The following is a 26360-nucleotide window of genomic DNA, read 5'->3' as shown; positions in this document are numbered from 1 at the left end:
CGACCCCGGACAAAATCTGGTCAGAACATTGAATGACTGTGGCTGGCTGATAGCTTGGTGACCTCATTTTTAAAGTTTGCATTTTCATTTCCAAACTTCTTGAACTTTGAAAATTAACTTTCACATTTAAGTGACAAATTTAAGTCGCACAAATATAAAGACTTACCAAGATACTTATAAAGACACCCAATAATGCACTCAACTTCTATAAAAATGAACGCACAATAAATAAATAAATAAATTAATTAAATAGATAGATAAATCTATCATCATTCCCCTACAGGGGAAGCTGTGAGGCAATGCATTGCATTCATGTAGTGGTGGAGATGAAACACACTCAGTATGCCTGGCACTCGTTCCCCGACTCTTGCCTCATAATGTTTTGTGTCTGTTTCAATTAAGTCAGACTAGTCATAAACACAGTGTTGAACAAAGCCCCAAGGAGTGTCAAGAGTGCTTTACAAAAGCTATGATCTGCCGAGACAGTGTGAGAGTGCATGCAGTAATTTAAGGATTTTTGTTTTAATAAGGAGATCTTTGGGCTGATTTGTTTCCAGCTGGCTGTACTACAAGTGACTTCATATGTAAGAGGAGGTGGATCGGGTTTCAGTGCAAGATAGAGTGGAAGACACCAAGACGTTAAGAAAAATCACAATATATTATGCATTTTTCTCAAAACACTTCTTAACACCAAATACAAATAATAAATTAGAAGCACACCTGTGAAAGTAGGCGACAACAGCACCTGCAACCAACCAACCAACCAATCACACACACACACACACACAAGGTTGAGGCACTGTTATCATCCAGTTACCAAAGGTATATTTACATTGTTTTTCACACATCTTATGAATGCTGAAATATCACAACATCCAAAAAACAAACAGATCTGTCTAAAATTTAAAATATTCAAGTGTTAAAAACAAGGCTAAATCTGTGTTTCTTTGGAGCAGAGTATGTGCCTTTCCATAGTTTACAGGTCAGATCCACAGTCTGTGAAACACTGAAATACATACACCATTTCAGCATGTCAAGGGTCCAAGAACAAAAAATTCAACACATCTTGGATCAACAGGTGCATTGGACCAAAGATCGATGAACATTGAGCTGAAGCAAAAAAAAAAAAAAAAAAACACAATAGAAAAAAAATTCTGCATGCGGTCTCAGTTCAAAAAGTAAAAACAAAAACATTGGTTTTGCCATGACCAGAAATTGCACTTGGTAGCTCCTGCCACTTGTAATCACTAAAGGAAATGTCCATTTGTGACCCATGATCCTCTCAGAAACCAGGCTCCCAGCACGAGTGAGGGCTAATGCCAAAATAATTGCTCAATCCCTTTTTACCACATATTACTCGGGTTAGAGGCCTTAGCCATTGTATCTGAGAAGGTCAGGAGGGGGTCTGGGTGGGGGTTGGGGGGGTTAAGACATGTGGAGGCACTGTTGCAGTCTTTGGAGCAAAATGTTCAGAGCACGCGTGCAGTGGGCCCGTGAGGGGACATTTGTGTCTTGTGCGGGATAGTGAAGTTTCTGGAGTGGTCTTGTCATCACCATAATAACTATTATTATTAAACCCTTATTTTGCTACCATCACATGAGCGGGGCAGGGCCCAGGGTGCCATGCAGGTTGTGTGTGTTTTGGCTAGTGGTTCTGGGAGGGGGGAATGGATGTTGTGGATGGGGGAGGATTAATGCAGACTATAGGGAGGAGGGGGGGGGCAACAGGTTCAACCAGAGGAACCCAGTGACCTCCTCCCGCATTGTAACCAATTCTGGGCCGTATCAGGGCCAAGTGTGGCCCTGATGAGGACACAAGCTACCCACTATCTGGGCCTCAACGTTGCAGCAACGAAGTTTCAACATTGCAGTCATCAGTCAGCAGCATACATTAGGAGGTGGAGCTGGGGGAAGCAAGACAGGGGGAAGAGTCAGTCCAACAAGGAGCCTGTCCCAGCTAACGGGAAGTTAGCCACAAGCTAAAACACCACAAATAATCAACCAAAAATATAGTACTCGTCCGTCTCCACTCGAGGACGCAGTGGCGGGGGCTTCTTGAGAAGGTCCTCGTCGTCTACGCTGGTAGATTTTTCTGGAAACCCGTTGGTCATTTCTGTCGGCAACGGGTGATTGGGGAGGTCCTCACCCAGGTCCTCTTCTAGGTCCTCTCCTAGAGTGTCCAGGTAGCTGCCCACCGATATCCCATCCAGGCTGTCGCTGCAGTCATGGAGGCTGTTGCAGCTGCCCCGCTGGGAGGTATCCTGGCTATCCGATAGGCTGTACAGGCTGCCCGTCAAGCTGCTTTCACGGCTGGCCACTCCTGCCCGCTCCTCCATCACCCAGCGGATAGACTCTATGCCATCGTTGATGGTCAGGAGTTGGTGCATCAACTTCACGTCGATGGCACGTAGGTGGGCCTGCAGAGTTTAGAAATCAACATGATAGTTTATACTCATAATAATACATCAAAATAATAATAATAATAATAATAATAATAATAATAATAATAATAATATTATAAGCCTTGTAGTATGGCATCTGTTTATGCCTTTATTGGGCTAATTATTAATGACTTAAAATGTAATTTGTATCTATGATAAGAGCCTGTAAAATGAATCATAATAAAGATGGATGAAGGATAGTGGATGAACTACAAGGGTCACATAAGTTCCTTGAATCAGCTTAATGTGTTTTTAATTGGACTTTTAATTTACATTGGACTAGATGTGATTCTCTCCCAGGCTTACTAATCTGATAACGTTAATGGTGACACGACATAACTAGAAGAGCACTGCAATATCATAAAACCTGTTAACACCATCTGGTCCAACAGGTCTTGCGTGTGTCCTCTGGTTGACCTACAGAAGCCCTCTCTGACACTCTGACACGTTAGCCCTGCCTGTGCCTTCCCCTTTGACCATAATTACCACCTCCTCAGGCTGAGACACGGTTCAGTCAAGTCACTCAGCCGCCAGAAGGGAGTCAACTGATGCACACACGCGCACGCACCCACACCCACACCCTAAAGCCTCACAATTAGCAAATTAGCGAAGACGAGCAAGTAAGAGTGAGTAACAGAGTGGAAAGAGAAGCTGACACAGACTCCACTCCCTACTGTGGTCATCGTCGCTACAGGTCTCAGTCCACTTCATGATCATGAGGTCCTATAGAGCCATATGGCAGAGGTCAAAGCTGATAGGCCTATCGTCTTGTACAGGCAATATGTGACTGAGACTTTGGGCTGAGCTACACCAGGCGCGTAACTGAAGCGTTCCGTTCGCGTTGCGTCTGCTGCAACAATTAGCTTCTATTATAATCAATGGAAGTAGCTACACCAGACGTGACAGTGGGGCGTACGTTCAAAAAAAATAGACCATTCATCTAAAATGGATTTTACGCGTCGCGAACGGAACGCTTCAGTTACGCGCCTGGTGTAGCTCATACCTTTGCGTTGAGAGTGTGGGTTATGGAACACCAACAATGGGTTGATAGCCACACAAATAAAAGTTGCCTCTCCTTCTAAAAACAAAGTCATAAACCTTAACAGAGGTGCCGCCGTTCCTCATTGTCATTTCCTGTATGATTCAGCACTGTTTATTTGAGCACTGCTTTCCCAACGCACTTTACTGGGCAAGCAATTACAGGCACTTAACATGATAATCGCTCCCACGCAAGTTTATCACCCAGCGCGCAGAGTGTGCAGCCTGTGTGTGTGTGTGTGTGTGTGTGTGTGTGTGTACGTCTTGGTGGATCTTTTGCCCTACATACGTATGGAAACAATTAACATGCTCACAACTTGTGAAAATACTAAGCCAGCAAATCATAATAGGCTTTATGTCCTGCTTATATGTAGATGTAACCTATATAACCTAATATATTAGCCTACATAGCCTAATATGCATGGCTGCATTATATTGACTATATAGCCTAATATACTAGCCTCCATAGCCTAATATGCATGACTGCATGCTGCTATGCTATCCCATGCAGCTGGCATGAGCCAGGAGGCCCTTAGATGTTTGGGGCTGAGCTCTGATGGGAGTCATAATGCATTCAGTGTTTGCTTTAGTGACTCCAGCCAGCCTTTTCTATGCTCATGATGGACTCACTTTGGTCACTGCGGAATGCGCCGGTGCTGGTCATCTCAATTAAGGATCAGAGATGACTGAACCCATGCAGCTGCTGAACGAAGAGAAAGGGGGCCCTTGGTTACCACGGCCGTTTACTTTACAACCACTCCAGTTGTGGCGAAACAACAGTGTTATCATACAGCTGGTGCTGGAGACAAAGGCTGATTTACTTTACCACATTACAAACAAAAGATGGTATGTAAAAGGGAGTGGTTTTACTGTGGAATCAAGGCATATTGTCCACTGTTTATCTTTGTTGTGTGTTACAAACTGACCAAGCTGTCATGAGATAAAGTACAGGCGTGTCACACAGTATTGGCTCACACTCATAACTTAAGTATACTCAAACAGAAGTATTCTGACAAAGCAGCTGACTTGTGTATGAGACTAGAGACTCACGTCTATGAAGACAAAGAAAAACACTGCTTGATAGGATTAAAGATTAGGTGGTTGCTATAAGAACTAAAGACCAGCTGGTTAGACCATCAGGTCCCAAATTAGCTGGTGACAATGACTAGCTATACAAAGGGAAGAGGTAGGGGGTTGTCGACAATGAAAACAATTATCCGATTTGGATTGAGAAACTCATTTCTAGAGGTATGGTCACAAATGTGTGCTTAGAACGTTCGCGAACCGAGAGTTCTACACTATGATGTGACAATTACCCTCAGGGAATTTTCTCATAGACTGTATAAAAAACACTGAAACTATAGAACGTTTGCGTAGAATTCTAGAAGGAGCCAGGGAAAATAATTCACTCCTCAATAGGTTAAAGACAAAAACCAGCACTTTCTACTTCAGTCACTTCAACAACTTCTGGGTTCTTCTGGCTGCAGCGCTAAACATAAACAGGATACTACATCAGCCAATAGCTGAACATCCTGCACAATTCCACACTTTTTTCTCAATGGGAACCAACTGTTGTCAATCCCACAAGAAAAGAAAAAAGTTCCAGCTCCACTTCCTTCCATTCAACACACACATGTGCACAGATGTGCGCAGACACACACACAGCCGCCACATGGCAACATGGGCCGGCACTGAACACGGCAACAGCCGGTAAAATCAGAGGAGTAACCAAAGACCCCCGACCCTGGCAGGACGTGGACAACACGATACCATCTGCTCTGCTGGTCCTAATCATGACCTAAAGCCTTTAACTGGGGGGGGGGGGGGGGGGGATACGGTCATTCTAATGTGTGTCATATAGGGTAAAGTTCACCACAAGTACACCCTCTTTGCAAATGCCCCAATCTAAAAGTTTCATGTTTTCAAGTAGCATGGGCGGGTTGTGAGGTCAAGTAGGACACACGTTTACCAACAAGGCCTGAATCACATCACGGCTAGCTGGGAGTGTGTGAATGGCCCATTCTGACTGCCTGCACAGAGGGTGGTGATGTCACACTTTGGACGATGGGGTTGGCGCTTTACATGACAAGCAGTCATGACTCACATGTGTGTTATTACTCGTGCGATATGCATGCAAGAGAGGGCTGGCAGTGAAACTTTGCTTAAACAGGGCTTTGTTCAAGAGTTTCATTAGTTGCTGAAATGGGGGTGGGGGAAGGGAAGAAGACAAGTATTGAAGTAGGCTGGCCTGTAGTGCAGAATGCACAGGCAAGCTCTGAACCAGAGCAGGACATTTTAAACTTTCACTTTAAATGACAGTTTCAAAGGCAATTGCATGGAATTTCAACTTTATCAGTTAAGTTTCCAAATTAGATGCTTTTCAGATAGGCCTACAAGTCCCTGATCTCAAAAGAGATATTTAGAAATCAGTGGATGTAGCCAAACAAATATAGGCTACACACAGCCTGTTCTCTCTTCTACAGGTTCTAGTGCAGGGAGGGATGGAGAGAGACAGAGTTTGTAGCGTAACGTATAGTCTGTGGTCAGGTTAAATTAGATACTCACCATTTCCTGTTTTAAAAATAACATCTTGCTCTCCAGTCGCTTCAAGTCCGCAGACGTGTGGTTCTTCACAGTCACCGGCGTCGCGAGCCTCTTTTCCTCACTTTTAGTTTTCAGGTCTCTCTCGTTGAAAGACCTAAAGAGACTTTCTGGAATTTTGCGACCCAACTTCATCTCAAGATCCTTAAAATCCGGCAACCCGTTCTCTTCGTCCATCGTTGAAATGTGATGTGATTAAAACAAAACTGAATGAATAAATAAATCAAAACGCGATTAAAATATCATAGTTGTGGAAAACCTGCCCACTGAAACAGTCACTTGGTGCTCCGAAAACAACACTAACCAACACTAGTTATCAGACTCTCTTTTCTACACTCAAAGTTGTCCACTCCCCTTTTTTTCCTGCGAGCATCCACAAACGCGAATCACGCTTATTCGCATATTAGAGACCTACAGCTCCGACTGAATTATGCAGTATTTCAGTGTGGATTACTCATCAGTGCAATCCGCTGACCAATAACTTGTGAATAGCAAACCATCTGTAGCTGGAGCAAGGAAGGATCCTAGTTTTTGTTTGGTCTGATCCAGTCCTCCAAGCGTCCAGGAGCCAGACAGAAGTCAGTATGGACTGTACAAGTCAGCATGCTGTATCAGTGACTTGACCGAGTCTGTAATTTAAAACTTCAGACAGGTGGACCACAAGCCGACACGCCCTTTTACCGTAATAGCAGGATTAGCAGCACTAATTAAGCAGTATTTTCGACGCGTGAATATTGTATTGAAGCCTACTTTACTTTTAGCATTTTATGCGTTGCGCATGGAGTTATTATTTACCACTTTATCTCCAACATGTTTGATTCTGTTTTACATCCTATCCTAAGGTGCTAGCAGGCAATAAGACAATGACTGTCTTCGAATACAAAAAAAAGGTAATTTTGTGTAAATCCAAACACAGTAGCCTATCACCTGTAAAGGCTGCTGAAGTGTTACATTTGTCTCTGAATTTAGAGTTTGGGATTTAGAGTTTATATTTTCATTTTTCTTGTTGCTTGCAGTTCATATGCAGGAATCCAGTACTTTGAACATTTGGACAGTATTTATACTACACTGTGCTTCTGAGAAGTACACCTTTTTGTCCCATAGCTGCAGTTATTTAGGAGTATATAGGAGTCTCCAAGCTGCAGAATACCTTATACCTACCACTGGTCCCAAACCCAAGAGAAACATAGCAAGTGTGAAGACAAACGATGGTAGTGTGTCGATATCAGTGTAGTCATACATGCTCAGGATTCGGCTGAGAAAGGACAAACACAAAGCACACTACTTCTGCACTATCGCCCTCTAGTGGCGGCACACACGAACAACACTATTCCTATCCCAGCAAACATAGCCTACTTTTTATTTTTTATTATTTATTTTAATCATTGGCAGATCTTCCGGAGGCATTTAAATTATAGTGTTACAATTGCCATCCAACCAGCATATCCATGGCCAGGCTCCAGTTTCCATCGGGGAAGTGAATGGGCCTTACCACAGTTTGTCCCTTTTAGCATGTGGGCCGCTGGGCCCTATAGGCTACCGAAACAGTGACTTAAAGGAGGGATCCGGGATCTTGGGAAAAAACGGTACAAACAAGCTAGATTTTTTAAAATGCACGATCTTCGTTCAGGCCTCCCTCCAAAGCTCTCCCCAAAGCACACAAACACGGAGGGGGAGGAATAGATGGCAGTTTGATAGACTTATCACCGTCCAGCTGTTTGTCTTACTTTTCATTGGATGTTTTTGGATGGGTTTTTTTTTTTTACAGCTCTATCAATTCCACAGGTGACTTTTTTTTTGTTTTGATGTCAGACCATCTAATTAGTTGACTGCAATCATTCATTAAGTGAACCTCACTTAAATAAGCTACCTAGTTTGTGGTTGGTTACATTGATATGGATCACATGATTGGAGGTCAGCTGATTTGGGATCACATGGTTGGAGGTCATCTGATTTGAGAGTACTTTGATGAGACTTGAGACCATTGTTGTAGTGAGAGTGCATTAATCAAGACATGACAATGTACACATTAATTACATTTCCTGCTTTCTAGTTAGTTTCTCCTGTGAAAAAGGCAAAGGTTAGAGATATAATCAAAAGTTGTTGTAGCAGCAATATGTGACAATGGGCCCACCATGAGGTCATACCATCATGTGGTAGGGTAATTAATCAACAGTACACATGATCAGGAGTTCGATCAGTATAGAAACATTAGGACTCCTTACATAACATTCCATATGTTATCTTAATGTAGAGGAAGTAGATTGGGAACCAAATAGAACTTTCAAGCATTGTTTTTGTTTTTATTGTTGAAAGGGTCTATACTAATAATGATTGTGTCAGCCACCACTCCAACTGCACACTAATTAAGTTTGCAGATGATGCTGCCCTAGTCAGTTTTAATGAATAGGACTACAGGTCTGAGGTTGACCACTTCCATGATTGGTGCAATCAATATATAATATACAATCAAAATTCACTAATCTTTAACATTTCAAAAACAAAATAAATGGTGATTGATTTTAGGAAAAGGCACCCTCCAATGCAACCTGTTACTATTCATAAGGGACAGTTGAGACTGTGGAGAAGTATAAGTATCTGGGCAGTAGGGTTTCTGCCAACACACTAGCAAGATAGGCTACTCAAAAGCACAGCAACGGCTCTGTTTTTATTTATGCAGACACAACAACTCCGACATTTTGTTTTATTTAACTTTTATTCAGAGTGTGGTGACTTTCGCCATCCATTGCTGGTGTGTGTGTGTGTGTGTGTGTGGGGGGGGGGGGGTCTTTCTGTTCAGAACAGGAAAATGCTGGACAAGGTGACTAAAATGGGCAGAGAAATTACCGGATCTGATATTAAAAGCATCGCGTCAACGTCTGCAATGTTGTTGGATGTTTGTGTCTTTTTTTATTGTTTATTGTTATTTATTGTTGTCTGTGCTTAATATTAAATGTGGCTCCCTTGAGTGCAAAATAAATTCCCCTATATGTATTCATAAGTGTAAACATAAGTGTATATAGGCGTGATGTCAGGTAGCCTATGGGGTGCGTTCGTAAATTCAATCTGACACTCTGAAAATAGAATAACGCACGGTTAAAGTGTTTCAAAGTGTGCTCGGGACGCTCGGAGTGGCAATTTACAAACACACCCTATGTTAACCTCAGCTGTAGCCTAAACCTGCGCTTCTCAATTGGGTTTAGGCAACCCAGGGTCTGGAAAATGTAACCAGCATGAAAAGCTGGAAAGGTCTACTAGACTAGGCTACCAACTTCAACTCCTTATAGTTTAAGCATTCTGTGCCATCTTCGCTGACTGCTAGCTGTTTTGTTGGTCACTTAGGCCTACTAGCCGAGGCCTACACTTTACATGTAGGCTAATTTACTTCATTAGTTTATGAGCATTACATCGTTTATAATACACACACAAATAAAGCTCACAGGAGTGAAAACAAACTGTACATTTCCTGCTAGGCCTATGTTTTTCAAAATGGCACTGAAAAGGAAAAACAATACAAATAGCCTGTTTCTTGGGTGAATTTATTGTTTTCAACAACTTAAGTTAGAATTAGTGATCTGATCACAAGATTACGGAAAAACAAATATTATGTTTACAAATGTACATCATACAAGCATGTGTATGTAATTAATTGTTAGCACCTACATTTTAAATACCTACTAGTAATTATCTTACACCTAGGAAAAAAAGCCTCACATGAGTACATCAGCAACAAATATTATCCAAAACTCATTCAATTATGAGTTTGTTTCCAACTTGCATTTTTAAAACAGAACAATAAAAAAGTGGTTGGTTAATTTATTTTTAACCCTTATACGACTGATTGTGTTTTGACTGCGTGTCTGTCATGGTCATCGTAGCGCTGGTACTGTTCTCCTAACAATGGCTGCCTGCCCTCCATCCTACTGGCTTTGGAACGCACGGCGCAGGTTGTGATGGAAAAGATGACCGCCACGACAATGAGGGCAGAAACCACGGTGATGGAGATGATCTCAGTCAGAGTGATAGGGCGAGCTGCAGGACAAAAACAAGGCAGACAACACATGAGCTTGGCTTATCATAACAGAGGTAGACAACACATGAGCTTGGCTTAACATAACAGAGGTAGACAACACATGAGCTTGGCTTATCATAACAGAGGTATACAACACATGAGCATAGCCTATCATAACAGAGAGGTATACAGCACATGAGCGTAGCCTATCATAACAGAGGTATGGGCTGAGAACATGTGACAAAATACACAAATTCATCTGTTAATCTAATTCTTAATTTTGTCTATATAGTATTGTGTATACTTTTACAGCAGGCACGTGCAGAGAAGGGGGGCTACAGGGGCTCTAGCACCTGCCCTTTTGCCTCTTTGATGTCCAAGTGCCCTTTTGACAAGACCCGTTTTTTACTTTTTAAAATTTTTAATACTTCCGCTAGTTCCAACGTGAATATTCGCTAAAGTGTCTCATTAATAGTTTGCGAAATTAGAAATTGACAAAAATAACAATTTTCTGTGTTAATTGAAATGCCTTGCGGCCACCAATCCGTGACGTCATACATTCAGTGAACTCCCAGAAGGTGCACGCAGGCACAGTGCTGCAGGAGACGTTTGGGAGCACGGTAAGGTCACTTGGCAGTTAGCCTATCTGAACATGCAATAGTATTCAGCTTAGAGATAGAGAATAAAAAAAATGTTTAAAGTTGTTTCATGTTTAATGAAGTAGGCCAGTGTTTCTCAAACTTTTTCAGACGAAGGACCACTTAACCAATAAAAAAGAAATGCACGGACCACCTAGCTTAAAAAAAAGAAAAAAAAAAGATTAGACCTACTTCAATAGTATATTAGCCTACACAATAGGCCTACTCACTGAACCACCTTGATTATTGTCTCTGCACTTTGCTTATTGTGTCAGAGGATTCATATGATTTAAACTGGCATATCTTGCATAGACAGTGTTGCAGAACTGTTTGGATTTACATACAAGTTGGTTCAATATTGCAAACAACTCATCTATATTATATTTTATCACGTCTGCTCACGGACCACTTGGGATAGCTTGCGGACCACCAGTGGTCCCCGGACCACACTTTGAGAAACACTGAAGTAGGCTATCAAACCCATGGTCTATCCATTTCAATAACCTGGCAGCTTCGAAAATCTAAGGCTGAACGTTCATAACATATTCTGTTTAGGTTACTATGTTATAGTAGCTTAGGTTAGTAGACCTAGTTCATAAAACAGAGTAGGCAAACCTTTTCTAAATCGTCATAAGCCGACGACATAGGCTACTGTAGTTGTTTAACTAACCCAACTCCACACGTCGTTCTCTGTTTACAGTAGGCTACATTGCGCGCCATTTCACTCAGTGGCCACACGCACAGCACGTGAATCTGCAAGCACCAGCTTGCTAATGGTGGTAGTTCACTGTGATAAACATTAAAATTATAGCCTGACAAGCCAGACTAGGCAATAACATATTTACTGCCGCTAGGGTGCGTCTAGATTTCTAGGCTATTAAAATTAGCTTTGAATTTAATCAATAAGATGTAGCCTTATAGCCTATGATCTCTGTGTAGACAATAGCCTAATGAAAACTAAAAAGACCTATCTGTCTGTGCCCTGGCTACAGTAGGCCTACAGTACATGCACTCCTATTGAATTTTCAGAACCAAGGAGAGAAATGAGGAAAATGTGTTACAGCTCTGTCTGCTATTTACACCCATTCTTCTTGATACATAATGAATAAATATGAAAATGTATAAAATGTTTATCAGTACATTAGACTACTTTGCAAATTGCTAAACGATATAATAGCCTGTCCCACCATCATCACTGAAATAGCATAATGCTAGAATTTAAATGCAAAAAAAAAAATGTCCAGCTCAGGTTCAGATGATTAAAACTTTATAGGCTAGGGAATGTAAAACTTAAGTTCCAGTTTACACCATTCAAATTGTGTGTATCTTTTCTAGCTTTCGTATGCATTATGTTCTATAAAACATGATATTATATTCTGCAGTGCAAAGATGCCCACTAAAGACAGGAAGCGAAAGCAGAGGGAGAAGGAGCTGCGGGAGGTAGCAAAAGTCAGTGTTTTATTTTGATATAATTTGCATGTAGCCTATGTATTCTCTATTGCGTTGTAATCAAAATTAAGTTTTAAATAAAGTTAACACGTTTTCTGAAAATTTTGTTCCATGTGCCCTTTTTTTAAATTTGAGCCCCTGCCCCTTCAAAGGTCTCTGCACGCCCCTGTTTTGCAGTAAATCTAGACTTCTAAAAGAAAAGAGAGATAGAGAGAGGAAAAACAACTTATTTCTACACAAGTTTATAAGAAAGTGACAGATGCCAAAGCTGTACACAAATATTAGTCCAGCTAATAAATAAACTGAATGGGTCATAATTTACATGAGCATTAGGTGTTACGTGTCCTTAGGAACGTTAACACAGAATACATACCAGGCCAGTCAGCCTCATAGGAATATCCAAGGTTCTCAGGGGCCGTCACAAACATCTCCACGTTAGTTACCGGGGGCCAGAACGGCACCATGTTGTACTCTCTGTTGTGACCAATGGGGGCATTCTCCAAGGGATAAACAGCAGACTCTGCCAATAGAAAGAGGGACAAGAGAATGTTAGGACAAATCTATGCTATGCCACTGTAAAGAGGACATAGCTAATTACAGTGCATGAAAATGCACTGTTCTGTTATCCGAAGTCTTCTTCTTCTTCTTCTTCTTCTTCTTCTTCTTCTTCTTCTTCCCACCAAATTTCTGCGTCTAATTCAGCTTTAACCGTTTAACGTAGAAACTTCATTCAAACTTTGTAACGTAGGTCTTGAAAAGGACACGTGGGGAATGTATTTTCCACTTTTGTAAACTTTATACTTTTTGAGATATTAATAAAAAAACAAGCTTATTTTTCCCCATAGACGTTGTATTAGCACTATGACATCACAATGGACTAATTAACTTGATTTGCACCTGTATCAATTTCCAGCTGCTCACTACTAGGACCCATCAAAGGGCCAGTTAAACTGATTGCACCTGTATCAACTGCTTTCTGCTTAACTAGGCCAACTCTCTCTGTGTCTCTCCATTCTACAAGGATATAAGGCACATTCCATCCAACTTTCTATCCATTCATCCTCTTCAAACCATTCACTCATCCACCCATTAAACTATACATCAACATCCATTAAACAATCTGCCTATCAACATCCATTCAACTTTCTGTCTATCAACATCCATTACACTATCTACATTCAACTTTTAAACTATATACTCTGTCTCAGGCTTTAAGCATACAATCTGGCTCTCTTAAGACTACTATTTCCTCTGCCCATAACTGTTAAATAAATAAACAAAATACATGTCCTCACTACAATAATTCACTATTAAATAATTTAACTATTTAAACTACTCAACTATTTAACTGTTCAGCCATTTCAACTGTCAGTTGTTATCAACTATGACTCCTGCCAAATGTTTCCCAATAAAAGTTTGTTTGGCATTTTATGTTAATATACAGTATGTTTATATTTTCATGCACTGGTAATTTCCTCGAAATTACATTTTCTAGTTGTATATCTTACTTTTCTTTTGACACGGCAAAGTTGGAATAAGTAACAACTGGTGTAAGAACAGAATGTTTTTTTTTTATCTTGGATGTTTCACATTACAGGGAGTTGTGGAATTATATCACAATGATCCACTTTTAAAGGTTTTTCTCACTGACAGGTGTTATTTTTCTTCTGTTAACACTGGGAAGTGCTATCAAACCTTTCATCACCTTTCCTCTCACACCCTTGGTTTCCTGCTACAGAAGTTGCAATAACACTTTCCTCACTAGTGGTGTGATGCAGCTCCGCTCCGCACGCCGCGCCACACACACACTCACCAGGGTGCCGCCGAAGCCACTCGTCGAAGATGGCGTCGGTGAAGGTGTGCAGGAGGACGAAGATGGGGTCGTTGGGCGAGAGGTGCGTCTGACCCCCGGTGCCGTTCAGGAAGAGGTGAGCCAGGTTATGCAGGCTTCGCACCACGGGGTCATATGTACCCTGCGGGTGGCTGTAGCCTAGCAACCATGAAAAGAAAACATGTGTCATGACTGTTTGTCCGACCGAGGCGCCCTTTGTGGACAACTCCAGCTGAAATGTCTTTTTCAGTGAAAAAGATGATTGTGGAAGCCTACTTTATGTTAGGACTTAAATGTGCATCAGTGGAAAATTTGACTGAAAAAGCTTATACCATTTAACATAGATTGAAATATTGTTGAAAGGCTCCTTAAAAAGGCTCCTTCCCTTTTCTTCTTTTTCCTTTTTCATTCCTCTGCAGGTCTTTTCACACAAAGAGTGAGAGAGAGGGACTGCTGCCCCCACACACACACACACACACACACACACATACAGACCACTCACTGACCCTCGATGGAGTTGCGGAAGCTCTCAGTGGAGGTGGAATAGAACGGTGGCGTGTCGAACATGTTCACCTCCAGACAGTCGGCCACATCTTTGGGCTCCGGTAGCCGCTGCACCATGGGCCGCGCCACGTTCCCCGCCGGGTTCCTCCGGATGGGGCTCGTCTCTGTGTCTGCAGGGGGGGTGGTAAAGGCCATGATGGTATTATATTGTGTGTTCCATTTGTACATGCTGATGGCTTGTGTTGTGACAACCCGTAACTTGTGAAATGTTGTAAGAATTCGGCGTGAACTAGGGGTCCTTTTATTTGTACGACATTGCGTCTTATCAAACAAGTTTTTTTTTTTTTTTTTTTTTGGGGGGGGGGCGTGCACGTCATGGCTTGCCACTTTAGCCAAAACTCGGACTGTAATAGACTACAGCCATCTTGTTCAAAATGGAGTTTCACAGGGCACATTTCTGGCACCAGCTAGAGTTAACCAAGTAGGTTCCACATTACAGATGGATACAGTGGTAAAGACAGTGCTGAGATACTGAAAGGTAAAACCTAGCATGAGAATGCAAGTGGCAACAGCATCCAGACCACATACAGTATATGGGTTCAAGTGCCAATGGTGGCCTAGGGGGTTAGATTCCCATTGGCAGCCAATCCCACATCCATATTTCTCTCATCTTGTATCATTTCTCGCTCAACTGTCCTTTCAATATAAAAAAAAAAAAAACAAGTAGCATGAAGCACATGTTCCCCAACGGGTTCCTTCTGATGGTGCTAGTCTAAGGAGTGAGTGTGATGAGAGAGCTGAAACGCTAAGTGGTGTGGGGCTACACAAGCTAGCACTTAGCATGTCTTATTCTCTCTCTTCAGCAAGTGCATGTTCCCCAATGTGTTCCTTCTGTTAGGGTCTGTGAAAAGAAGGGAGGCATTGGAGATAGAGCTGAGGCACTTAGGACTGAACACATATAACACTTCAACATTCCTGCTGAGTGTTGTTGTCAAATATGATTCCCCTTGTTCCCATGGAGATCCTCCTGATGGAGCTCAATTTCTGCGTCTTTAGAGGGGGCAAGGACAGAGCTGAGATGCTGACGTCTCTTTCAGACAATGGCTCCAGCAGGGGAAAGAAGTGCTACTACTAGGCTCCACTGGCTTATCCAACAACAGGTGCTCTTTAGTGATGTGGGTACAGTTCATGAAGATCACAAACTCCTGGCAGTAGCTGGTAACACCCAGGACAAAAAAAGAGGCACTCCATCTTTAGGTGAATGTAAGTTTATGGGGGCGGTGGTAGTGTAGTGGTTAAGGAGCTGGGCTAGCGTGCAGTAGCCTGAAAGTTGTCGGTTCAATTCCCAGCTTCCACCGCTGTGCCCTTGAGCAAGGCACTTAACCCCAAGTTGCTCCGGGGACAATGTGATCCCTTGTAATATAGCTGACATATGTAAGTCACTTTGGTCAAGAAGTGTCTGCTAAATGTAATGTAATGTAATGTAAGTTTATATATTTTCCAGAACATAGGCAAACGGATAGTCTCATTCAGGCAGTCGGTGAGGTTTGGGAAAAAGCGTAACATTTGCCTGCAGTGTCCAATGCTGTCAAGTAACTTATTCCCAGCCTACCGTACCTGCAAGTCGTCACATTTTGCTATCAACTTGCTATCAACCCACCACTTCCCCTCACACCTCCTGTGTTGAATAGCCTACCTTGGTTAGGAGTAGAACAGGGGTATGGACTAGGGCTGGGCGATAAAACGATAGCGATATGTATCGCAATAGACATGTAATCGATATCAATAAAAAATACGTTCGATAGAACATTAGATAATTAAAACACACACCTCCCGCCTTACGCTGTCCATAAATAAATAGGCTAAATATCTTGCATTGTATGTGCAACTCTACCAGAGTAGGCGATAGAAGTAGGCCTACCTCAACTCAGACTCTCAATGAGTCCTTGCCCCTGCTCTCTCTCTCTCTCTCTCTCTACAGGCGCATCCCTCCTCATGCACATGCATGTAATCCAAACATTCACAATCGTGCAAGACGACTGGCTAAATTGCTATTAAATCCGGTTAGCATCATTATGCTATTACGCTGCACGAATTTGTTCAAAACTGTTGCATTCAAATTGACTGCTAAGTTCTAATCATTTCAATCCCGATGCAAATGGTAAAGTATTTTCCAAGACTCAAACGGGCCTGTCCCAAGGAGAAAAAGTATTCATTTGAAACTTAAACACACGTGGAAAAACTGAACAGTCTAACCAGTAGGCAAATTAAGCTACTTTGTTTACAATATTTCCAGGCTTCAACCAGTGCTGCTTTTTATTCAGACTTATGTGCACATTTATTTATTTGAGTGTTTTTCGTGATTGTGTTGCCATTTCTTTTCCCTGTTTGCTTTGATTGATAACTGAGGTGATTAAAATCAGAGGAAGGTTAAGTTTAAAATAAAAGTGTTTAAATTTAACTTTTTTTCCCTTCTGGTCCTTATCTGAAATAGATTTTTTTTAAAAATCAATAATTATCGATATCGACCGATATAAAATACTTATATCGTGATACAGTTTTCAGCCATATCGCCCAGCCCTAGTATGGACTCATTGGGTCAATCGACTCCTGCACCATCCTTACATTGCTCTTCATGAGGCTGGCTAGAGACAACACACGTGTCCACTCCGAACACACCCCAAAAAAGTTGATCTATCACCCTTGACGAAATGTGACAAATGCCGATCTTATCGCACGCTTCATGTGTGAATTCAATGCATTTGATTAATGTGTCAAGAAGGGTCAACATGAGGGAAGAGAGGAATGTATGGGAAGTTAAAGCACTTACTGTATGAATACACATGGATGTTTTAAGAAAATAGATTGAGGACAACAATCATAAATAAAACACACAAGACAATATGTATATAAATCCCGAGAAAAGAAAACATTTCAATATGTATCTAAATACAAATGGAATATTTATATTGTACAAACCTGTAAGACAGCCACAGGTTGGAGTTAAATTAAGAATGTTTAAGTTTACTTCTTTCAGTTCAGAGTGCTTTAGGTTTTTAGTATTTATGCACTAAGCATCTATTTCTAAATTACCTCATGTACAAAACATGAGTGTGATTCTCAACTCAGGAGCCAATCAACGCCTTCGTCAAAATAAGTTTAACTGTGTTTTCTCACCAGTTTTTTTTATTTCCATCTGGGTATTCAGGTGATATACACTCACAGATTCTTGATTATGCATTTAAATGGATTTAATTAAGGCATGCATTCAAAACTTCCTGTAATGTGTTCTATACTGTGTTTTGGGTGTTTCATAATTATGTGTGTATTTGTGTGTTTGTGTGTGTGTGTATGTGTGTGTGTGTGTGCATGCATGTACATTATGCTTGTTCTTCTTAAAGAACATGTGCATGCATGTACATAGTTATGCTTGTTCTTCTTGAAGTTCAAAGACAATTAAAGGTACCGTTAGTGATTGTAAGCAATTTCAAACCCTTGTTGTCACATTCAGCGAATATCTCCTTGAGTGGACTGTTAAAAAAAAGCCCTGGTAGCCTGGGAATGCACAGGCCTGGTAGCCTGGGAATACCCACCCATACTTTCGGCAAATTTGAGATTAGCTCTGCAGGTCCGTCTAGTCAAGAGGTCATTGAATCGCTAAGTATGGACTTGTATTTCTTTGTAATCGAGTAAACAACTGCATTTAAAACCTTCGTTTACAAGATTGCTACACTTTTGAAACGATTTGGTAAGAGTTTAATGTACAAATGTAAGCTTCATTTCACTGCTAGTTACACCCCTCCTGGAAGTCAATGAACCTTTTCCAGGCCCACTCGCAACTGTACAATTGTGAAGGTCTGGGTGATCCCAGGCTACAGCCCTGGCGCCATGAACTGGACACCAACAAATGGACCAAACATATCAAAACTATTTCAGCTAATCACTGAAGGCAGGGGGTAAGAGTTTGGGGATATGGATATCAACTAACATGATGTCATCCAGATTCTCTGGCTGTACTTTTTTTCAGGATAATTCCCAGAATTATTTTTAAAAATATTGTTCAGATGATAAGTCCAGATGGCACGTGACTGTGAATCATCTCTGGCCCTGATTCACCAGCTTCAGGCCAAGACTGGGCCACGTTTATCCCACAATCCTCAGCTTTCGGGGATTAGGTCCTGTGAAGTTGTACCTGCCACAGATGGCAAAGGTTCCTTTTTTTTCTTGTTTGTGTGTGTGTTTGTGTGTGTGTGTGGGGGGGATAAGACAAAGTTGGCACATTACACTGGTGTTTTTTTGTTTTGTTTTTTTGGCTGGCAAGTGGATGGGGTAAGCACATTTCAAACTGATTTCACAAACCCGGCTCAGCAGGTGCTGGGAGAAACACAAACCATGAAAAGGACGATAGAGCTCAGATCCATTCTCTTCTATGAAGGACTTGGAGTTAAAGTCAAATAACAATCAATGTTGGGATATTTTAAAATGTGTGTGAGTGTGCACACCTGTGTGTCTTTGAATGCTGCAGAGCCATATTTGGCTCAAGTAGCTTTTTGTCCTCTAATGAGTCTCTGTGTGACTGTCTCCCATATGAGAAGCTTGTTGCCAATAGAACAGTTTCAGATATGGGAGCAAGAGAGACCCAGTCAGTCTACTTTGTACTTGGTTTCAGCTATTTTTACAATACTTTATAGGGGCACTCCTATAGTTTATTTGTCATCAATTATCCTCTATCACAAACTATTCACCTGGGTTTTTAGGGGTCGCTTACACAGTTGCATTGGTTTTAACTTAAAAATATACAATTCATATAATTGTATGCGTGTGGATGTATGTATGCAGAGTTAAATTAATTAATGAAAGACTGGACTACAGTTTTGACTTTTGCACCATGGCATCATAAATGAAGCCAACAACATGCAATTACTTGAATTCATAGCAAATATATTTCACTTTGTGTAAGGGCCTTTGGAAAGGGTTTGACGTACTGTTGCAGATGGTGCCTAGTGTGTCGTAGTCCTCCACACTCTCGCAAATGACTCTCCACTGGGAGAATATGGAGTTGGGGCTGATGCCGTTCAAGTCGAAGGAGCTTCGCGCCCCCATCAGGTCATCCGTGCAGATGTCGCACCTGTTCCCACCAATCGCGAAGTTCCAGTAGGGCAGGGCGAAGCTCGGATCTTGCAGCATATCCTGCCAGGTGGAAGTATATACAGGGACGATATAACAAGTACCTAAGCCTATTTCGACCTTCTCTGTGGCATAATAAACACCGAGCCGAGTTAATAACCATAGGCAATAACGCCAATAGGCTAGTGACATTTCACCTGATTGCTAAAAATAACTTCAACCAGTATCCTACTTCGCAAAAACAAAACAAAACATTTATTTAAACCAGAATGTTACCAGAATATTTTTTTGCACATACATAATATAGTATATAAAAAGTTATTTTAGGGTAGCCTGCTGATATTAAATGGGTGTCATGTTATTTTTAATTAAGGCCAGCATACAGAAATGTAGGCAACAGTGCAAGTAAATGCAAGAGGTCTGATAGACGGCCTTGGCTTTGGCTCATAAACTTAACATTTTCTGGTTAAACACGCCAGATTAAAGCGTGAAATCGCGTAAATAAATGGAACAAACACATCGGCACCACTCTCACACCCGCTCTGAATGAGTGTGTGTGTGTGTGTGAGAGAGAGAGAGAGAGAGAGGAGAGAGAGAGAGAGAGAGAGAGAGAGACTTGTGCGTAATACTTCAGGACAGCAACGTCAAATAGAGGATCTCTATCTCCATCTTTACCTGCATGTCCCGCTCGAGCTGAAGCAGGTGGAAGCGGTGCCAAGTCACGAATCCAGGTCCCTCGTGCGAGAAGTCAACTCCACCGAAACTCAGCTGGCCCGGTCCCAGGAACGTTTTACTGACGGAGTAGTAGTGGGACCACACGAAATAGTTGTAGATAGTGATGTTCTCGAACTGCATAGTGTTCCCATCCGGTCCAAACACCTCAGCGAATCTGCTGGTGGCTATCACTATGTCCGGGTGTACAGTGCGTTTAGCCAGGTCCAGAGCATTCAAGAAAGCGCGCTTCTCATCAGCATTGAACATCATCACGTTTCTTCTCACTGAAGGAAAAATGTTACAGTAATTACTGTGATGTTCATAACATAAAAAGCAAAATACAGATCATTCTCAATTAATACACATGACTGATAGGCTGTTCGAGTAGGCTTGTGTATGTTGTCAGGTTATGGCATTCAACGTCTAACCAAAATGTCATAAAATGCCAAGAACGTTTTTTTTTTTTTTTATGTAAATATGCAGCAGACCCTAATGAACTCTTCCTGTGAGCAATGCTGTTCATGATCTTGGCTGTGCTACTTTAAAAAACACCTGTTGCTGAATGGCTCGTCTGGTATTTTCTTGTGTTGTTTCTTTTTGTTTTTATTGTTTATTCAGTCTCACCTACGGACACCGGCTGATCACAGTTTTAATTGTTTATTCAGTCTCACCTACGGACACCGGCTGATCACAGTTGGGACCTGTAAGCCCATGTTTGCACCGGCCGCAGTCGAAGCCAGAGAAATTCCCATTGCACTGGCACGTCCGGTTAAAGTAGCGAATGGGCCATCGTTCTCTGTCATCCCGCCCGTCATGAGGGTACTGTGGTCCGTGTGGTCGCGCATCCGCATTTATCGATACGCACTGTCCCCGTCCCGAACTCGTACCGCAAGGGTCGTTCACCGCAGTTGGCGATGGACAGCACTGTCCGCTGCGGAGTCCCTCTGGTGTCACGCACACCCTTGGAAACTGGGCATTCACAACTACCGCAGTCAACACCACCAGGCACCAGTATTTCCACATGGCGATGAAGCAGGTATGGACAATCTCACAACACCGAATTCTTAGTCACTCTTTTGTGATCTGAGGTCGCTATTTCTTCTGCAGCAACTAAAAAAGTTATTTCCCTTACAGATCCATTAAACAGCACCAATATGTCTACTTTGTGGGACTTTTGCAGAAAGGTTTATGCTATAGCATTTGTTTGTGTAGTGGGGGAACGTGTCGTCTTACATCGCAGTAAGTTTCATAAAAAGCAGCAAAACGAGTGTGGCTTTAAATAGTGGATTAGCGCATGACTGCTTGGATTTCTGATCTCCTCGTGACCACATCACATTTCCTCCTAAATCAGCGGAGGGGAATGGGGCAAGGTTGGTTGTTGAAGGTTCAGTCATGCGTACTCTACCCCCTCAGGCCTCTGTGCAGAGACTACAGCCTACAGTAAAAGAGAAAATATCTGCTGTAGATCTAATTATTTGCTAACACATGTAATGTAAACATGTAAATTAAGTAAAACGTATGAAAACAAATTGTATACCTTCAAGTCTGGTAGCATAGTCTATTTTATCATTCATATCATATAGCCTAGGCTTACTGTTAACATAGTATTTTTGAGGAGGCAAGTTAATAGTTAGGCAAGAGATCAATGACAATGATGATTACATCCCAGTCATAATTATACATCCCAATATATAACATTATGAAAAGGACTTCTTAAAACTGTAACTCCAAATCATGTAGAATCAAAATGTCACAACTTGTAACTTTGCCACATAGATTCATCACCTCTGTGTTATTTATTTAAGCACGTCTATTTAGTTACTGTCGTTGATTCATGAATTTCAAGCATCTTTCTGGTATTGTTATTAACCTTTTAATTAGCTTTTCAGTCAGCCAAATTCCTTTCCTTCCAAATTCACTCACATGCTCACACACATTTTTTTTTTTTTTTTTTTTTTTTTGAAGGGGTTCCGTGACCTCTAAATCCCAAACTAGTGGCAATGTTGGCCCAAGATTAGGTCACTCACAGAAGGAGAGCACTCACACTTCACAGAAGGAGAGCACTCACACTCACACTCATACTTCACAGCCGCACCCCCGACTCCCCTCACTCTGCCCCAAGTCAGTCAGCTGAGCTTTCATGTCCACCGTTCCAACCTCTCCCATCGCAAACAACCCCAACAGCACACGAGTCAAACAGTATCTTACCCTGAGGCCTGTCTGGTCCCCATGACACCCATGGGTTCACTAGAAGCAAAAATATACTATAGAGTTGAAAAGAAACAACATTTCACTGTTTGTTGTATCTATGTAATCAAAACTGTAAAGCGTCTTTGAGTGTGTGTCTAGAAAACCACTATAAAAAAATTTATTATTATTATTATTATTGATAATAATATGGCAACAGAGTAAGTGGTACCGGACAGTATGAATGACAGGAAGGTAACCATGCACATGATATATACTGAAGTGCTACAATACAAATTGCTGTTGAACAGTAGCCTGGCTTACACCACCAGACCTCTCAAATCTCAACTGAACTTGAGAATGGGTCTGGGGACATTTCATTCACTTCGGATTTCCAAGGAGTGTTTAATTTCAACCAGCAGTGATTATTAAACTGGAATTTAAACATTGAACTTTTACCAAAGCTTTCCAGAAGTACAGCAAACACACATTTTTAAATATTTTTTTCAACAGGTTTTAAATGCAGTTACTCAATTTCAAGTAAATGACACGTCCTTATACAACTCTGGAAAAACATAAGTGACTAGCCTACTGCACATTCTGATGCCATCCTACGGTTGCTGAGTGACATTTGAATGAGTTAACGGTCATATTCAATTTTTAATATACACATTTGAATATGACCGTCAACTCATTTGAATGTCACTCACCGAATGACATCAGAAACATTTAGACTAACACTGTCTGCTGCAGCCACTGGCTGTGGTGAACGACACAGCTAACTGTACTCCCCTGTCTGTCAACGTATAAAGCCCGCCCCATGATGGATAAACAGGTATGATTGGTTCCTGGGTTTTTGGCGATTCAGATATTGGCTTCAATGGGTTCAATGAGTTTGTCAGGGTTCACCCAGGCTAGCTTAACAGTCAACGTTTCATCTCATTAAAAAGACACAGGAATGAACATTGTTTTAGAGTATGAGCACATCTTTATTTCTAAAGAAAACTCCACAATCATTATGGCTGCGAATAAAAACTAGTGGCCCAGCATTCCACAGTGACAGACCTTTGCCCAGGGGTTTAAGAGGAGAGTGAATTACCTAATTACACATGCGTTTTGAAGATTAAACTCAAATTACGCTGGACCGGTGCCATTTCTCCTCAGCCTCGGCAGCAGGTGAAATTGGCAATTTATGACTCTGACATTCAAGAACTCATAATCGCATGGCCTTTTAAGGGAGCTGTTAATGTGAGGAAGACAGTTCATATCAGGACTTATAGACCCTTTCAACAATAAAAACAAAAACAATACTTGAACGTTCTATTTGGTTCCCAATCTACTTCCTCTGCATTAAGATAACATATGGAATGTTAAAAAGGAAGTCTTGTGGGGCCAACTATGATGCTGATAATGGAACTGTCTTGAAAGGGTCTATATCAGTGTTTATTACAAAGAAAAGCATAAAATGAAAGAATTGTTTTTTAAGTTAGCTTCTGTTTCCTCAGCATAATGTGACATTCTAAAACATTATAAGATAAGGTTATTAGACACTATAGCCTCTGCGGTAATCAATGTTGTGCTTGCAGTAGTTCTAACAGACTCTATATATTTTGCTTGATCTAAAGCAATGTTCTATCTAACTACACTGTGTGTAAAAGTACTAGGCAAGTTGGAGTCTGTTAGTTTCTTGACCTGTTGATGATCAACTTTTTGTGCTGTAACAACCACAGCCTCCCAAATGCTGTTCAAAGAGGTGTATTGTCTTCCACTGTAAATCTCATGTTTAAGAAGATCTCAAGATCACAAGTTCTCAATAGGGTTTAGGTCAGGTGAACTGCAATATCTGAAAGTTTCTGACTTGATAACTTCAGACACGTACATTTATTTTCCTTGCTTTAAGCCCTGATCTAATCTAGAAATCAGAAGTTGGTTGATGTGTCACTCAAAGGAGTGAGTGATTGACAGGTGGCAGAACTACCTGGGAGTTTTCAGCATTGCACCGGCAGAAAATGGGACAATATTGGACAATGCATCATCCACTGCCTACTGCCTCATAACCACTCTATGCCCATATTTTATTCATGACAAATATTTGCTCTAGGTTATTTAGAGGGCATTTCTTTAATCAACTACAGGATGCCTCTGGAATATATTACTCTGTCTCTTTTACTTGCGTGTGCACACACACACGCACACACGCACACACACACACACACACAGTCAACACAAACACACACACACACACATACACATGCGCACACACACACACACACACACAAACACACACGCTCACACACATACACACACACATACACACACACACACACACACACACGTACACATCTTCTTGAATTAAATTAAGTATCTATCTATCTATCTATACACACGCGCACACACACACACACACACACACCTGTACACACACACGTACACACATATGTACACACACACACACACACACACACACACACACAAACAAAGACAGCTACGGCTACACACATGGACACACAGAAACACATTAGCACACACAACGCATGTATTGCTGAATTAATTAGAAGTTATTATTTTACTCTAATAACTAGGACGTGCAGAGTATGCCCTGGGGGAAAAACTCCTCTCCTAATTAGACACAGTGCTCCTGCCGACGTGCTTCTGTTCTGCCAAGAAAGAGAGAGAGAGAGAGAGAGAAAGAGAGAGAGACAGGAGAGATAGACAGCTAGGGATGTCCAGGCTTTTTCCCCCTTAGATGTTGTTGTCGGAAAAGCATGGGGCTTTATTCTGTGTGCTGGAAGAGTTCACTGAGTGGGGTCCAAGCTTTGAATTGCCATATGTCTGTCTCCACTTCAAAGGCAAGGCGCCCGTCTCAGATGGGACGAGGGTGAGAGAGAGAGAAAGAGAGAGAGAGATGGAGGGACAGAGAGAGAGAGGGAGGGAGGGAGGGGGAGAAAAAACAACAATGTAAGGGTACAAAGGGAAAGCAAACTGTAAACAGACGTTTGAGAGGCAGCCTGAGGTTCTTCAGCCAAATATGTAAATAGTTTGTCTTTCTTTTTTGTCTATCATTTTTATGAGGACACTAGCAAGGGGAAATGAAGGGAAACCAAATGAAACGCCAACTCAAACACACACACACAGATTTTCTCTCTCACACACACACACAGATTTTCTCTCTCACACACACACACAGATTTTCTCTCTCACACACTCTCTCTCTCTCTCTCTCACACACACACACACACTCTCTCTCTCTTGCACACACAAACACACACACACACAGATTTTCTCTCTCTCACACACACTCTCTCTCTCTCTCTCTCACACACACACACACTCTCTCTCTCTTGCACACACACAAACACACACACACACAGATTTTCTCTCTCACACACACTCTCTCTCTCTCTCTCTCTCACACACACACACTCTCTCTCTCTTGCACACACACAAACACACACACACACAGATTTTCTCTCACACACACTCTCTCTCTCTCTCTCTCTCACACACACACACACTCTCTCTCTCTCTTGCACACACACAAACACACACACACACAGATTTTCTCTCTCACACACACTCTCTCTCTCTCTCTCTCTCACACACACACACTCTCTCTCTCTTGCACACACACAAACACACGCACACAAAATGAAAAGCCAACTTCCAATGCTTTGTCTTTCAGCGTGAGCACCAGTCACAGAGTCCCAGCAGCAGTGAGTGAACATGAGAACCTCCCGCATAACGGCGCACTAACTCACTAACTCTCAGCCTCCCACATAGTTTACTGTAGCTGTGGGCCAAAGAGAAAAGATTTGAAC

At 41.7% G+C, this 26360-nt stretch overlaps 2 protein-coding genes across 3 annotated transcripts; both read right to left on the bottom strand.

Annotated features, from left to right (window-relative positions):
* Positions 1 to 639: 639 nt before the first annotated feature.
* On the bottom strand, positions 640 to 6693 carry LOC125289070 (leucine rich adaptor protein 1-like). Of its 2 annotated transcripts, XM_048235741.1 has the most exons (3): positions 6045 to 6693; positions 2017 to 2417; positions 640 to 1904 (listed from the first exon to the last, which is right to left on the bottom strand). In XM_048235741.1, the coding sequence occupies exons 1-3, from the start codon at positions 6255 to 6257 to the stop codon at positions 1892 to 1894; spliced, it is 627 nt and encodes a 208-aa protein (XP_048091698.1). In that variant the 5' UTR covers positions 6258 to 6693; the 3' UTR covers positions 640 to 1891. The 2 variants fall into 2 exon arrangements, with proteins under 2 accessions (XP_048091698.1, XP_048091697.1); XM_048235740.1 differs by having other exon boundaries at positions 640 to 2417.
* A 2926-nt stretch (positions 6694 to 9619) lies between these two features.
* LOC125289484 (5,6-dihydroxyindole-2-carboxylic acid oxidase-like) lies at positions 9620 to 21578 on the bottom strand. The gene is made up of 7 exons (XM_048236360.1): positions 21027 to 21578; positions 20317 to 20639; positions 19500 to 19704; positions 14517 to 14684; positions 13993 to 14169; positions 12553 to 12699; positions 9620 to 10112 (listed from the first exon to the last, which is right to left on the bottom strand). The coding sequence occupies exons 1-7, from the start codon at positions 21376 to 21378 to the stop codon at positions 9910 to 9912; spliced, it is 1575 nt and encodes a 524-aa protein (XP_048092317.1). The 5' UTR covers positions 21379 to 21578; the 3' UTR covers positions 9620 to 9909.
* Positions 21579 to 26360: the final 4782 nt, after the last annotated feature.

This window comes from Alosa alosa, chromosome 24 (assembly GCF_017589495.1).
Source record: "Alosa alosa isolate M-15738 ecotype Scorff River chromosome 24, AALO_Geno_1.1, whole genome shotgun sequence".
Classification (NCBI taxonomy): Eukaryota; Metazoa; Chordata; class Actinopteri; order Clupeiformes; family Clupeidae; genus Alosa; species Alosa alosa.
Note: the sequence above shows the minus strand (reverse complement) of the source record. Positions and strands in the feature narration are given on the sequence as shown.